General features: G+C 40.1%; 1 protein-coding gene across 5 annotated transcripts in view; it reads left to right on the top strand.

Annotated features, from left to right (window-relative positions):
- The window catches only part of RBMS3 (RNA binding motif single stranded interacting protein 3), a gene marked incomplete at its 3' end in the record, with an annotated part of 709654 nt that overhangs the window by 547271 nt on the left and 146084 nt on the right, over positions 1–16299 (top strand). For all 5 annotated transcript variants that reach the window (XM_082045370.1, XM_082045371.1, XM_082045373.1 and 2 more), the window contains one exon: positions 8051–8208. In XM_082045370.1, coding sequence (XP_081901496.1) covers positions 8051–8208 — 158 coding nt within the window. The remainder of the gene's footprint in view (positions 1–8050; positions 8209–16299) is intronic.

Below are 16299 nucleotides of genomic sequence, written 5' to 3'. Positions count from 1 at the left end.
GTATCAGGGTGGAAGAGAGATTTAAAATCTCAGGATATTAAATCTTGATTTATTGGAGCCTTTGGGAGGCCATCAACACACAGATTCTTTTGTAGGTACCTAAAACAAAATAAGCTTCTTTGAATCCCCCAGTATCTTCTGCTTGGCAGTGCTTTCCCTGTGAAACCTTCAGTGTTTAGACCTAGTCTTGGTTGAGGAGATAGTTCTAATTCTGGGCAACCCTTTGTGTGAAGAATTTTTTTCCTAATATCCAATCTAAACCTCCTCTGGCACAACACCCTCCATGCTACAATCCCCTTTCAGGTAGTTGTAGAGAGTTATAAGGTCTCCCCTGAGCATCCTTTTCTCCAGGCTAAACAACCCCAGTTCCCTCAGTTGCTCCTCATAAGACTTGTGCTCCAGACACTTCTACAGCTTTGTTGCCCTTCTCTGAAGCTGCTCTAGCACCTCAATGTCTTTCTGGTAGTTAGAGGCTCACTCTTCAAGTGCAAGCCTTTACTAGTTTGTGTTGGTTTTTGTTTTTTTTTTTTTTTTATTTAAATGCATATAAGCATTCAATAAAGTAACATAAATATTCATACCAATATATAGTTTAATGAAAAGATATTAGATTGGGTTGCATTGACATAGGCTGGTAAGCCTTACTTCATTTCTATTTCAGAGTCCTGGCAGTGCCTGCTGCACAGAGCTTTGGAAGGACTCTTGACAAGGTGGCCAGCATCACATTTACATTTCCTTCTACTGTATCTGTTGGATTATCAGTACTCAGTGCAGTAATAAAACCCATGTAAAAGTTTAGGCTTTCTGTACAGTCTTGAAAACCCTTTGGTGTGCTGCTCAACAAGAGAGTGAAACCAGCCAGGGATCAATAGTTAACTGGCCATTGATTTAGCTGTCTGTGCTGTTAAATATGTGCCCACGCAAAGGGAAGCAAATAAGCCAGTAAAAAGTCAAAGGGAACCCTGGCAGCTGCACTTGATTCACTCTGTTCATCTCATGTTGCTGCAATGATGGCTCAAAATATGTCGTTAACAATTCTGAAAGGCCATATGGTCTGGGCCATTGCTACAGTTTTTATGTTTCTTATGTGATTTTTTGGTTTCTTCCTTCTTTTTATAAAAGAAACTGTAACATGAAAAATATTTGAAAGCAGGGCTACTATCACTTTATTCAAATCAGTGTATCTTCATTGATTTGAAAGGCACCACGTGGGTGTACGTGGGCAAGATCCCAGTCCCCAGCCACTGCACAGAGACGCTCCCTCCCACCCCCTCCGAGAAGGAGCAAAAGGGTTTCCTGCCATCGCTTCTCTGATGCAAGGAGGTGATGGAGGTTTGGCTGACTTTCTTTTAACTTTCACACTACCAGCCCATATTCATCCTATCTAACTGCGATAATTAAGTTAGGAGCATCCTGCCATGCTTGGATAGGTCAGTGAAGAGGGGACCTCTCCAAATGTTACTTGCAGACATTAGGTATTAGATCTGAAGTTAAATACCTGAATTATAAATTCAGTAGCTTACTCTGTTTGAAAACCAGGCGACTTTTAAAAATGTGCAAAAATATGCCACATAACCTCTAATATGAAAAAGCAGCAGGAATAAATGAGGAAACAGTAGAAAACTGGGGGAAAAAATCCTCTATTTCAGACTTTTGGTGTCTGAATCCAATCAAATGCATATCAAATCAGCTTTCAAATTAATGTCTAGTTCAGATGTCCTGGAAAGTTCCCATGATCTGCAGTACCAAAAAAGTAAGTATTAAATAATAAACCAACAAGAAGATATATTGAATATGAATCTACTGAGAGCATGCTTCCTCTAAATTTCATTTAAGTTCAGTGGCTTGTATAGAATCCAGTTTAGAAATAATCTAATAAACTGAAGATCAGACTGATGCTATCGTACAACTACGGTTTTCAAAATACTGAGCAAACCCTGGAAAATTTATGAAATGGCATATGGATGTTTCCATATAAATGATCTGGTTTCATATAAATAGTTCCACGTAAATGACTTTTTCCATAAAGAGCATAACTATTTTTAGTTAAGGGGAAACAGAAGTTCAGCTTAGATCTTTAAAGGAGGGAAGAAGTTAGATACATAGCTTGAAGATCTGAGCAGTAGCCATTAAGCAGAGATGAACTAGTTTTGGGAAAACTAATTGAGGGTGATTTGAGCCTGGGTCTAAAACGTTCAGAAAGATGGGACCATGCTTCTAAAGGTGAGCTGTGATATTGACCTGTGTCAATGTTAATATGATGAAGTCTCGATTTATTAAAGACAAGGAAAGTGTATGATCTATTAATATAAATATTGATTACATCTTTAAAAAGAGGAGTTCAGGATCTCATATCGATCCACATATGAAGTTATATTCCCAGAATAAGTCTGGAAGATGGAAAAAGGAATTATTTGAACTAATAATCAGCACTTAGCTTCCTAGAGCAAGCTGCTCTAAGGAGAAATTATTTAGATTGGATAAAAAGAACTGGTACATAGGGTTCCCAAATAAACCAAACACACTCAGTTTCCAGTCCTACAGAGATTACAGGAGGTTCGAGTTCCTTTTGGGAAGAAATAACATAGCCAAAATCAGTCTGCCCCTCCCTACACGTGTTTTTAAAGAATGCATTACTAAGCGTACTACGTAAAAAGGCTCAGCCTCTTCTCCCACAGGCAGGAATTGTTCTTTCAGCCTTACATGCGTTGCTTCCAAAGATTGTCTCAAGATGGGAGGGAAAATCCCATCTGAGCCTTGTCCTTTCTTTCAAGAGTGCCTGGGAGGGGCCAGCAAAGCAAACAGCAACTTTGAGTTGCAGCACGCCCTCCACTGGGGTTTATGCATTTCAAATCCTGTTGGTGTAATGTCTTTCAAATCCTCTGCATTACAAACTTCTCCCGCCTCCCTGGCATGGGCTTTGGCAGCTGAGTGACTGGGCCAGTTCTTGCTAAAAGGCACCGAAGAAATTTCTGGCTGTTTCCCCAGCACAACTGTTCCTGCCTGCTGAACAGCAGAGCCTTGCAGCAGGATGCCTGCTGCTGAATGCTGGAAATGCTCTGAGATAACTGAAAACTTGGTTTTGACCTACTGTGAGTTTGCAGTCTTTACCATTTTAAGCCTTCCTACCTGTGGTTTTGGCCAGTTTGGGAGTGTCTGTCACGTACAACCCCCAGCCAGAATGGCCTGACTACAACGTACGCATGCAGCTAATGTCACTGGAGCCCACAGGCCAGAGCAGCTGAGGTATTTGGGCTACAACGATGGTGAAACAGGCAGGGCTGGGAGCAAAGGGGGTTGCAAAAAGCCCTACACTTGTCTGGAGAGGAGCTTCAAATGGTTTAATTTCTTTGTTGTTGTTGTTGTTGGTCTATTCTGTGGCACTTGGAGTACCTGCACAGACTGGCACACACCAGGACCCCAGAATGAGCACAGTCCGGGGTGTGAGGCTGTGTCAGGATTTCACAGAGGGTTAGGGCTGACCAGACAAGTCACCCCTGTTTCTCTGGGGCTGCAGTGTAAGTGCTGTACTTGGAAAATGTGACCCTCCTTGTGCTGTCAAATGGGAGACCTTGGGTAAAATGAACTTCAGTGAGGACAGCCAAGAGCAGGCTTTTGATGGTGTCCTGAGACTGCACTTGCAAGTTTGCATGACTTGAGCATGATGCTTTTGCAGCTGGCACACACAGCAGGCTCCACGGCTGCCTTCCCTTCAAGCAGCAACTTGGCCTGGTCTTGTACCTGTTAATTAGCCACATTTGGCACATGGGGCCTGGGGAAGGCAGAGGAGCTGTGCCACTGCACTGCAGCCAGCTCTCCACCACTCCTGGCAGCCCCCTTCTCTTCTGAGCCTCTTGGGTGGCAGCCAGCTGCAGCCCTGGTCCCCATGGGGGAGAACCTTCTTATACGTGGGGAATTAAACCCAAGAGACCTCTGTGTTTTGGGAAGACTGTCAACTGGCATGTCGTACCCCTGTGGTCCAGGACGAGCCTGCTGTCTCTGGTGGGGTCTGGAGGGGGAAAGCGGGACAGGGACCACAAAGGCCAGATGGCAGTGGGGGCTCTGTTTGGCTGGTGGCTCCATCATGGGAGCTCTAAGTCAGCAGCTGGACAGTGTCCGAGGCACGGTGCAATTGGAGATGGTTGTGGATGATATGTAGTTTTCTGTGACCCCACCCCTTCTGTTTCTGTCCAAAATTTTGGAGATGTAAATGGAAAATGCAGTTCTGAAGTGACCATATCACATGAATGACTTTCAGCTCTCTCACTGATGACGAGTTAGTCAGTCCAGTTTGGGACCAGACACAATAGTAAATGGGATTTTAGCATCCTAATGTGGGAAATACCATTCTTTTTAATGCCTAGTGAAAAGCCATAGTAAGAATTAAATGAATCAGAGGGAGCCTGGGCCACACTATGTGGATCCAGATACCACTGGCACCACCAGGCCTGCAACGTTGGGATGTGATCCTTCACTGAAGGCAAAAACGTAACTGTCAACTAGTTAGGATTATGAAAGGCTAGTAGTTTGCGGAGGGCTTGGACTTCCGGTTCTGGTTAGGCTCATCTTGTCAACAAATAGGCACATTTTGAACAGTAAGGGCACCTGCTTTTCACACTGAAAAGGTCAGCAGTGACCCTGGGCCAGGGAAGCAACTTTGTCACTCAGGAGCTTGGGGATTCTGGGATGAAAAGGCTCAGGCAAAATGAAGAGCAGGTGTCAGCATCTCCATGCTGCAGAGGGGATCTCTGCACAACTGAAGAAGGTGATGAGGAGCCCCAGTGCCAGAGGCTGGTAGAGGAGATTGAGCCTGAGAAAGAGAGACTGGTGAGAGTAGATGGCCCTGGGGTCTGGCTGTGTGGTGACAGGACAGCCAGGATGTGCACCGCTCCTGTACAGCCTGCTCAGCTCCAGGCATCATTGCTGGGGAGATGTTTCATCTTGTTTCACTTTATGGTGTGAGATACGGCTTCTGTAAGGTGATTTGTCTCTGTAAAGGAAAGGGTATTTCTCTAAATGTTATATTTGTATGGTAAGGAAAAATAATGTGGATTTTTTTCCTCTTTTTTAGAAAACACTATTGCGTTGTGGAGGTAGCATGAGTGGCCTCATCTGTCTCTCTCTGCTTATAGCTCTTGTTTATCTTGTCGACGAAAGATAGGCTTGGTAAATCCTTGTGAAAGAGTGACTGTGGCCTGCTCATCTTTCATTCATCCTCAGAGTGTAGCTAAACTTTCTGTGGATATTTAAAACAATGGCATTTAATCTCTAACATTGTTAAAAGGCTTATATGTGCCTCCTCCAGAAGTGAGACACAGTGGCGGCGGTTATTACTTATTGTATTTGTTTGTCCCAGCCTGAAAACTGAGGACTCAGAAGAAAATGTTCTCATTTTAATATTCTGCAGGGCTGAATTGCTTCAGTGAAAGCAAAGGCTGTTGTACACTTAGTGATGCATAACTTCGTGGGGTTTTTTTTGTATTAGTCTGTCCTTTGGCTATGGGGATCTCATCTGCATGAGGCTGTTAGGTTTTTTCTAAATATTGACACGAGTGTCAGTCCCTGAGCACCAATTGGTTGATAAATCAAAGTCCTTAACCAATCAATGGGTAGAGGTTTGCACAACGGTATCATGATTTCTGAAAAATGGTGCAATTGGAATTGCAAACCTTTCTTCTTTGATTTGCTTTTATAATGCCTCTGCTTTACTGCCTCCATTGCTCACGTTTTTAAAGTAATTAGTAACAATGAAGATGCTTCCTAATCTCCTGTATCTTTCCTTTTTTCTGTGGCTTGTATGGAGTGGGGGGCGGGGGGAGAAGTAACAAGCAATAAAACTTCAAAGAGTTTGCACACAGAAAAAAGGGAAAAACGGGGTGGGAAGGAGAAATAAAATGTTTTGTGTGTTTGGTTGGTTGTTTTTCCCAAATATAAAACTGTGATCTGAAGTTCATATTCCTCTTTTTTCTTGCCTACCTTCCCTCCAGGACTGTTTGCATGATTTTCCTTGCACTGTTCGTACTGTACCAGTTCTGACCCCTCACTAATATCTTTTGGTTATTGGAGAGAAACTAGCTTTTGGATCTGTATGAATGTAAATTGAAGTGAGAGAAGGGAAGATGACTGCAGGGAAAGAATGTTCTTCTAGGTTTAGGGTTTGTAACTTCAGTTTGCTATTTGTGTGTGTGTGGTTTTCCTCTGCTCTTCCCTTTACTATGAGGCACATACTGTAAGTATAAGTTATATACTATAACAGGGTATATTTTTATGGGCTAGTAGTTTGAAAATGTGCCAACTTTGTTCTTTTATTTCTGTTTTGTAAAGTAGCGAGGAATTCAACTTGCATGGTAATGTGGTGTTTTGTGACATAATGGGTCTGGAGATGCAAAGCTAGAACGCAGTAGGCATTAAGCGGTATGTCCAAAGGCAAGTGCTTGCAGCTCTTAGGTCAAAATCCAAATTATGCAGTGAAACAGTATTACACGCTTCCTGATTTTGGACCCTTTGGGATATCCTTTTGCAGCTTTTCTCCTCATCCAAATGGGCTAAAGTTTCCCTTGAGCCTGGGTAAGGGAGGCTGAAAACTTTCTTTGGCTTCTGATTCTGGTATTTAGCGAAGCGAGACTTTGTTTGGTCATTCTTGTCCCTGTAAAGATGAGGTGTGTGAATAAGCCTGAAACTATTTCTCCTTCGATTTTTGAGGCCTTGAATGCGCAAGGCATGTTGATTCTGTCCTGTTTTCGTACATCTTCTAGAAATAAGACATCTGATTCTTTGCATTTGACAAGACACATCCGCGCTGACTTTAGTGAAGTGTAATTTGAAACTGGTTTAGTTAAACTGAGGCAGATGGCTGCAGGACTGTGTGGAAGTTCTTTGGTGTAAGGTTGTGGTGCTGCTGCAAGATTATTTAAAAAAATATTAAAAATTTAAAAATTATTAATTATTTAAAAATATTAAAATTACTTTTAAAAAAGGTAATACTGTTGCCATAAGTCTTAGTGTTGAACAAGTACAAATTAAATTAAAATGTGTAATGAAAAAGAATTCAAAAATCTGAAAAGACTGTCAGGTAAGATATTGTCTGGCTTACTGCACAGCATAAAGATTAAATGTTATATTTTTGGTTATTAAGCACTAGCTAAAATTATGTAGTAATGTGTGATCTCAATCAGGCCTGTACTGACAGGTGATCAGATATTATGTAAAGCTTATTATGTAATCAGGACCTGGTTGTCTGTAGACAAGGTTTATTTACTGCTTTAATACACTTATTTTACCTATGGTGTCTGTGCCTCTTTCATGTTTCTTTGCAGTACTTTGGCAAGCAAGAATAGAAGTTGGAATGGTTGCCAAAATTGAAAGTTTAGCCTAAAAATCTGAAATAGAACAAGAAAGCTGTCTTTTGTTTTCTCAGTTATTCATACTACAGGCTTTCTTTTTGTAAGATAGTTTAATTCAGTCTGAGATTAAACATATGACCTATCTCGCCAGGACATTAGATTGAACCACAGAACTCCCCCCTGCCCAGCTAGGTCTTGTTGCACATTATCAACTAAGATGTTTTTCATGGGCGAAAAAAAAGGAAAAGATACTACGGAAAGTGTTCCGTGTGTTTCAACCAACCTTGCTCATGAAGAACAGGTTGAGTGGGAAGTCTGCAGGCTGGAAACAATTCTGCTTAAAACATGCGTTGAGTTTATTTATGTTAACAGTGAGCACATTTGTGGAAATCATGAGTTTTTTTCACAATCTGTTTGCTAAATTAGGAGGCAAACCCAAGAATGCTTGTGCGTGAGACTAATTTTCTATAAATGAGTAGTGTCACTGAGTTCAGTAACAGCAGTCACACATAGAATTAAGCACATGCATGACAGTTTGCAGAAATTTGGCAAATACATTGTCGTCATGAACAGATTGTCCAGCTTTACTTTTAATGCAGCTATAAATTCTTGTCTTGGTCCTGTTTTGAGTAGCCCTGGTTGGATGAACCATAAGCTATTTTATTGTGCAAAGCCTAACTGAGGATATTTCTCTCATTTTGTCATAGCAACAAGAGCAAGATCCCACAAACCTATACATCTCAAATTTACCTGTTTCCATGGATGAGCAGGAACTGGAGAATATGCTGAAACCCTTTGGACATGTCATTTCCACCAGAATATTAAGAGATGCTAATGGAGTCAGCAGAGGAGTCGGCTTTGCCAGGTGAAACCTTCACTCTTTCTTGATTAATGACATCTTTTGGCTTTGGTCCTTTGCAAATGGTGTCTATTCTGTAGCTCTGGAGCCTCATAGCTATGCAAAATACAGAGCAGCCCCTTTATCAGATTGTGTGTCTGTTCTTTCCACCGAGCTGAAGAATACCAATGCAGGAGGATGTTCATTTCATTGCTCTAAAAAGTAGTTCATTGTATGTATGTATATGTAAATAAAGATCACTTAGAATAGCGAGCTATCCATGCAGTATCAAGCTTGGATAAATACACGTCCTACAGCCAAAAGCAGACACTTGGTGAAGAAACTGCTTAAATGTTTAGCAAAGATTTTGCTACAGGAAAAAGTAAATTTAGCGGTTGAAAAAACAAAAGGAAGGGACTGTAAGTGAAGGGACTATAACGTGGTTTCCTCAAAAGCTGCAGAGAACTCCAGCCTGTAAGAAGAGCTTAGAAAAGAAATATTTGCATATAACAAGCCCTGTCGGAGTAGTCAGATGTTTTAGACACAATGGGCAACATATTGTTACCATGTACTTCATGTCAGTACAGATAGACAAGTTTCCATGCTTACTCTCAGGGGATATTTACATAGATTCTCCTCAGCTTGAGATGGTCTTAAATCAAATTGTTGCTTTTGAAAAGCGAAGGAATAGAGGGTTTTATATAGAAAAGTATTGAAAAAGCAAATAAGAAGAGAAATTTGCAATTGCTGTAAATCAGCCTTCGGCTTCAAAAGAAAAGGAAAGAAAATCCCAAATCATCGATTCTACAGAATATTCATAACATTGTGCTTTGTAGCAGAGGCAAAATGACTCAGTCATCTTGCAAATTTCTTTGATATACACCGTATCTTGGTATAGCATGGCACTTCTGTTAGTGTCATAACACCACTGAGTGAAATGGGGTAATCTATGATAAAAATGTAGCTTGCAAGGTAAGTGACATTGTAATATTACCTTTGTCCCTGATGTGAAAGGTCATCACGCGCAAAGAAATTTAAGATGATATTGTCTGAATTAAAATGGAAAAAGGCAAAACATTTATGCTGGAAGATGACACACTGTTCCTTACGCATTCTTGCAGATAATAACATGAATTTTTCTAGCTCACTAAATATAGACAAATCTAACTCACAAATAAACTTGCATTTAAAAAGCAGACTTTGTTTGTGGAAATGTATTTAATTATGTAACATATTTCAAGAAACCTTCAGTGATCTAACATGAAAGTGGTGTAATTCACCATGCAAACAACAGAGCGGTAAAACCTTTGCTCCATCAAATACAGCAGATCTCCCATTGACTTGAATGAGGCCAGAATTAATCCAGCAATTCAGAACCGTAGTTGAATGCTGACTCTTGTCTTCTTAAAGTTATCAATACAATCTTTAATTAGGTGACCACCTGGCCTTCTCTTTGCAATAATGTGCTGTTTCCTATATTTTTCCTGCGTGTCAATCCAAACAAAAGAATTTGTTCAACTTTGCCTGTAGACATGAAGGTTTCATTTTAGTGTACCTGCAGTGTGAGCACATGCTGATGAGTGGGTATAAATGCAGTACAGGCAGGGGATGGCAGCTGTATTTCAGTCCAGATAAGATTTCAGGAGTTCGGCAACCCATGTGGTGATCTGGCATATTGTACCTTCTGACCTGGGGCCTTTTGTCACAGCGTATCTTGCCTGCTTGTGGAATGTGCCGTGCTCCTCAGCATAGCTCTTAACTGAGCCACAGAAGCACAAGAGAAAAAGATAACTTTGCATACGCTAAAATAAAGTAGCATCCAGCAAATGTGAAATTTGGTGTTTCAAAGTTATTAATTAAAAATAACTGGTTTTTTTTTTCTGCCCAATTATGTGAATAGTCAATCTCAAAATAAATATATTCAAAAAGCAATTGGAAGTAGAAACTTACAGTAGACAGCTATTGTCAGATTTTTCTTCTAAACAGGTATGATTAGCAGTTATGTAGTACTGCAGGTGGCTACTTAATCATTTATAACCTGGCTAACTTCAAATGTTCTTGGATCAGATTTATCTGAGTAATGTTAGAACATTAGAGTTCTGCCTCCTTTAAAGTATGCGTGTACAAAGCTAGCTCTTCTTTTTAAGCTGTGAAAGTATTTCCTCTCCTTTGTGTCCTCAAAAGGAGCTAAACAGATTTTCCTGAGACTTTCCAGAGCATTTCACTGTGGCTTGGACCCAGCTGTGCCTAGGTACACCCCAGGGGAAATTTTGAGGAGGAGAGTTATGAGCAAGGGGCCAGAGAAGGGAAGCTTTAGAATCCAACTGTGGCTCCACAGAAGTCCATCCAGTTGCAAGGGACTTGCCGTAACCTCTGGACACCCACCTCTGCCTCTCCCCTTGCCCCTGCTTTGTACTTCAAAGTGGTGCTGCCTGGCTCCAGGCTCTCCGTGGGAGCTGGATTTCTGTGGGGCTCGTGTTGCTGTCATCGTTAGGCAGCGTGGGTTTCTGCTGACACCAGCAAGCCGAAGCTGGGACTAAGCACAGCCTATTGTATAACGGAGAGAGACATTAGGAGGAGGAGGTGCAGGGAGAAGTACTTACTAGAAGTAAGGAATTGGAAAAAGGAGGCGGTGTGCATGAGAAGCTTTGAGTTCAGCCTGTGATAGGATTGCGTGTCGAAAGAGGGAATGACGCAGTGTTGCCCTCACATGGGACTTCGTCACAAGACAAGTGCAGGGGTTTCTTAAATCCCTGTTGATGGGAGTCGTCTAATGACTTCAGCATCTGATCTTTCATTTAAAAAGTGCAAGGAGATTCCTCAGAGCTTAGAACAAAAGCATAGTCCTTCACCCTCAGAAAACAAACAGCAACAACAAAAGAAAAACAAGGAAAAAAGCCACAGAAAGTGAATTTGAAGACTTATTTTGAGATACAATTTTAAAGCTGATCTCTTATTATTTGAGTTTTGCAAACAGGGCATTAACAACATTGGTGTGAATTAAAAGCAAATCAGAGGTAGTAAGTGAGAAGGTCTTTGAGGGAGGCTGGAATGACTGGATAGGAGAAGGTACTGGGAGCAAGCAGGGAAATATTTAAATTTAACCTGAAGATGTGTTTGTTGTCACTTATAAAGAGGTAACTATATGTTCTGGAAGACCTGGCTTTCCACAGGTCCATAAAGGGTGAGTTCCAGGTGTTGAGGTGGTCGAAGATAAAGAAGTAACACAATCAAAGTAGAGCTAAAGCAGCAGTGCTGTTTTGCTAAATGAAAGCAGGAATATTTAGAGGGAGATTTCTGAGGCTCAGTGATGATACTACTTTGGAGGCAGAGAAGTATCAGCAGCACCAGGGAATAGACAACATCCAGGGAGTTTAAGGATGCATTTGTGAAGAGAAGAAATGTTTTGTTCTTCCTTATTCAAGGGTTTAATTGAAGGCAGTTGAAAAGATGCTATAAATTTAGCTTGAAGAAATCCATCATCTGGGACAGTAGTGCAGCCTCAGCTATTGTGAGGATCATTCCTACTCTCAGTCAGAAGAATGACCTGTCACATACTACATCTTACACAGGAAATCGCTTTATGATTGGATATCCCAGATGAAACTGGAAATCCCAAACCATCCCCAAAGACTTTGTGTGATATCTGTAAAATATTCCAATGCCTGTGGTGATAAATTTCCATTGAAAAGGCCTCCTTGGAACAGGCTCGCAGTGTCACTGCAGGGTGCTGGAGAGGTCTATGGGAGAATGTTATCTCTAAGACCCTCACATTTCCATCTGGCATTGCAACCTGCACCAAATTTTGGTAGACTCAGTATGTCCCTAAGGAAATAATTGCCAGGCGTGGAGCTGCACTTTCCAGGAGTAGAAAACTCCAGAGGAGAGGGACACATGGTGCAGGATCCTGGCACAAATATCAGTGGGACTCCATAACATCAAAATGGGTATGAAGCCCTTGAAGGTGAAGAGGGAGGAACGAGGCAAGTTAGGAGCCATAAGATAACTTGGCTGAGCAATTTTCATAAATCCAGGCCTGCGGTACTGTGAATTTTTATTGAAAAACCCCTTTGGGCATGGAAAATGGGGCAAGGAGGCATTGGGATATACCTTGGAGAAGGACTTGCTGATACCACTGAATCAATGAAATAAAAATTGCATTTTATAACCCCATAGTAAAATACCATTCAAGTATATTTAAGTAGGTTCCTTATAGAGATAGTAATATTAATATATATGTGTACCATACTCAGCTGAACAGCGGAGCAAGCCTTTTATAGGTCCTTTTAAATGATAAAGTGCAAAGAAAGAGTTAGAAACCACTAACTTTTTTATTTTGTTTGCTGTCTTGTAACTTAGAACGACCTTGCAAGATTCCCCCCCCGAGCGACATTTTACAACTAAGTCATAAGCCTCTGAAAACAGAAATTTATGATGGAAATGCTGACAGGCAGACAGTCAAGTATTGCACTGCTGGCGGGCACCAGTATAATACTTAACCTGAGACTGTGAAGACAGTAGCATAAATCAGCCTGGGTCTAGGTGGAAATGACTGTGTGTTCATACTATTCTTTTCCGGTAACATGAGAAAATTTGTCCAACACAAACTGTCACAAAAGAATGTTACGATGCCATTCCCAGCAAACAGCCAAAGCCAAGAGATTCTCATTTAGCTGTCTCTATCATGTCAGAGCAAAAGGATATAGTGAGGAGATACTTCCATCTCTTTGTGACAGAGCTCGGAGGTCTGTAGTGGGGCATTTACCCATTTTGTTGTTGGGAGTTTAGGCTTCATCCTTGTCTTTTCCCTACTTTGTTCTTCTGGAAGAGCTTTCAATGGGATGCTTTTCTCTGCCTGCATATGTTTTTTATTTAACTTATCTCCTGATTATCTGTGTTTTATATGTGTTCGATTTAGTCTTTGGAAGCAGTATTCAACTCAGCAACTCAAAGGGAGCAGCAGAAAATGGGAAACAAGGTTTTGAGCCCCCACAGGATCATTATTCTATTTATAGGCGTTTTGCATGGATTTTGGTGGACATGGATGTGCTCCAGTTTCCACTGAAGCAAAATGAGAGAGCCAAGGCTTTAATTTGTGTATTCTTTTCCTCAAAGGAAGCTCTGCATCTTCCAGGGATTTTCAGGACAGCGTATGTGTCATTTAGTTATCTTGGATTTCTTCTGAAAAAGAGGTTTCTCTGTGGAGAGCACTGTAGCTCTGTGCGGAAATACTCAGGCAGCTCAAATCGGTCACCTTGGCATAATGGGTCATGCTGCAAGGTATAGTATGGACCATATCTGCAGAGAAGAGGAGCCAATACTGTCCTCACTGGAGGTTTCTGCAGATTTTGTGTATTCATCCGAGATAGTAAACAACCTCCTGTTGTTCATGCAAACAGGACTGAACATGAACAGTATACAGGCAGGACATGTTGGGAAAAGATATAATTTATGAGCAATGAGCAGAACTTGTCAAAATTAATATCTCTTCCTAGACTGTAAATGACAAAGGGAACAGTTTTTGCAGCATAAAATGGATTCCAACCAAAAAGCACAAACATCTTGAAGCAATTTCTTACCAGCTGAAAAGCTGGGGACATAAGATACCTAAGTCAGCTACAGGAGAGAAGAAAATCACAGGTTGTAGCCATATCAGAGTCTTAGAATGTCTGAAATTAAATCAGCAAAACAAATTGAGAAATTAGTGAACATGTTGCCATAGAAGGATAAAGGATAGAACATATGGAGGTGCTAAGAATCCTCATACTAATCAAACCTATCTTGTAGCTTTAGAGTATTTAAAGACCTGAAGATCCTTTTCCCTGACCTCTTTTATCTCACAGGCAGTTGAAGGACTCCCAGTTACCTAATACTGATATAATATTTGTCTTTCGCTAAAATACAACTTTCAGAAGTGATTTGAAGACATCAACCAGAAAAAAAGCACCACCTTCTTTCTATCTAATGTGTGCCAGTGGATCATATTCCTTGCAGTTAAATGTTTCTGCCTAATTTCTCTTTCAAATTTATCTGCCTTTTGTCACAGCTCCAGTGTGTATTCTAACTATGGCCTCAGTTCTTTGGACTCCTCCACTGTATAATATTGCTATTACCTTCCCGCTCCCCCCTTTGCAAAATGCCTTAAATAGTAAAGAAACATTCTCCCCCAAGATTTATTATTCCTGCTCTTATAAATATAAGAAAACAAAAATATTTATATGCTATTCATAACGTAAGTGCGGTAGTAACATTTTAATCTTTACATATTTACTCTGGATATAAAAAATATAGTCCTGATGATATTTTACATTATTATTATTATTAAGCAAAGTGACTACAGGATATATGTAAACCAAACCCACATTTTACCACTAACTGGTAATTACAAGGTACTGAGTATTTCTCATCTAATAATTATGTAATCATCATGTTATTCTTTGTGTATAAATTTTATTAAGCTGTTTCTTGACACTGCATCAGTCTTCATAATAAGCATGTGTAAGAGCTTTAGTTTTAAAAAAATTTCCTTTTCCTATTTTTTTTTATTTCATGGTAAATGTTCCCTATTACTTATAACAACACATAATAACTACTTTGAAGCCACTACGGCCTATAGAGAGAGTAATATGTACTTTTTAAATGATCTAAAATAAATATTTAATAGCAAGACACAAACGTCAAATTATTTGATTGTGATATTTGCTTAAGCACCGCCATATTTTTTGTTCTTTTACTAATTACAATGAAATATCTTAAATTTGCAAACTATGACTAGAAAAAAAAAATCATTAAAGGAGCTTTCCTTTTAAGATTTTTTTTTTAAATTCAATTTCTTTCCAGTTGGATAGAATATGGACACTCTAGTTACTCACGTTGTATTTGAGAATTTTACTACTGAGTTTCCAGAACATGAAAATATATAGACACAGGTGGAAATCAATTCTCATTGTTTTATTAGTTGCTTTGTTGTAGATAATTATCTGTACGTTTAAAAATATCGTAAGAATCTGGCCTATGGCTTTGATTATTTCCTTTTCCTGCAGTGGATTTCCTCATTCAAAATAATACTCTAATGCTTTATAGTTATCTCTAAATTTCATTTAAGCATGAACTATTATCTAAGATCCTCTTAGGATCAGCACCAAAAACATACTATGGAAGGGAATTTGAAAATGATACTTTGTGAATGATTGGATCAGAAGCAAATTTCTATCACCATGTGAAGCTGTTGTCCTCCCCTTTCCAGCAGGGGAGCTGAATATCTGTATCTTTCAACAGAAGGTTTTGAAACATCTAAGAATGTATCTTTTTTTCAGAATATTAACGTTTTCCCCTTTATTTGGTATCAGTTATGAAAAAAAAAGCCCAACTCTAAAAAAAAGGATTTAAGAGTGCTCTTCCCCCGAGTTTACCTGTGCTCTGATGACATTCTTGTGTAGAAAACCTGTCCCCTGGAGGCTAACTTTTAACATATAACATTCCTGTTAATGGTATTTTTTTTAAATGCTAGTCTCTGTCAACATTTTGAAACATTTTTGTCTCTGATGAGATTAATAAATTAAAGACACAAAGCATATTTTGTCCCTCTCCCCCAAGTTTCCAAATGCTTTCTACAACAGAGGAGTGCCACAGCTTTTTAAAGAAAAAATAGGTGAAATTTATTAGTGTGGAGGTAAGAAAAGTATATTTTTATTGGGCCTCTTCCCAGATATGGTTAGTCTTTATGGCTAAAACAAGTAAGAACAGAAAGAGGAATGTCTGAATTGATATGTGCAGATAGGTTCAGCTTATGGGTAGGTGTGCACCATAGGAATTGCCACCTAAGTGGTTGATGTTGATCAGAATTTTAACTGAACTAAAACCAGGGCCTTGTGATGGCAGGTACCAGACAATTTTAGTAATATACCTGGTTGCTCTGCACCCTAATTCCCAGTCAGTCAGTGAGCTAACCAGCCTGAAGAACAGAAGCCAAAAGGGTTATTGCTAAAAAAAACCCAGGTATTGTAGACAAGTGAAAATTAGAATTCCTGCCTAGGTGGCCCTGGGATGGATGCAGGCCACATCAGTCAGTGGCTGCTGGGCCGGCCTGGTTGTGGCCAGGCAGAAGGTCTGTCCCAC

Source organism: Streptopelia decaocto (genome assembly GCF_964273445.1).
Source record: "Streptopelia decaocto genome assembly, chromosome: 2".
Taxonomy (NCBI): domain Eukaryota; kingdom Metazoa; phylum Chordata; class Aves; order Columbiformes; family Columbidae; genus Streptopelia; species Streptopelia decaocto.
This window is presented reverse-complemented; position numbering and strand designations above follow the sequence as displayed.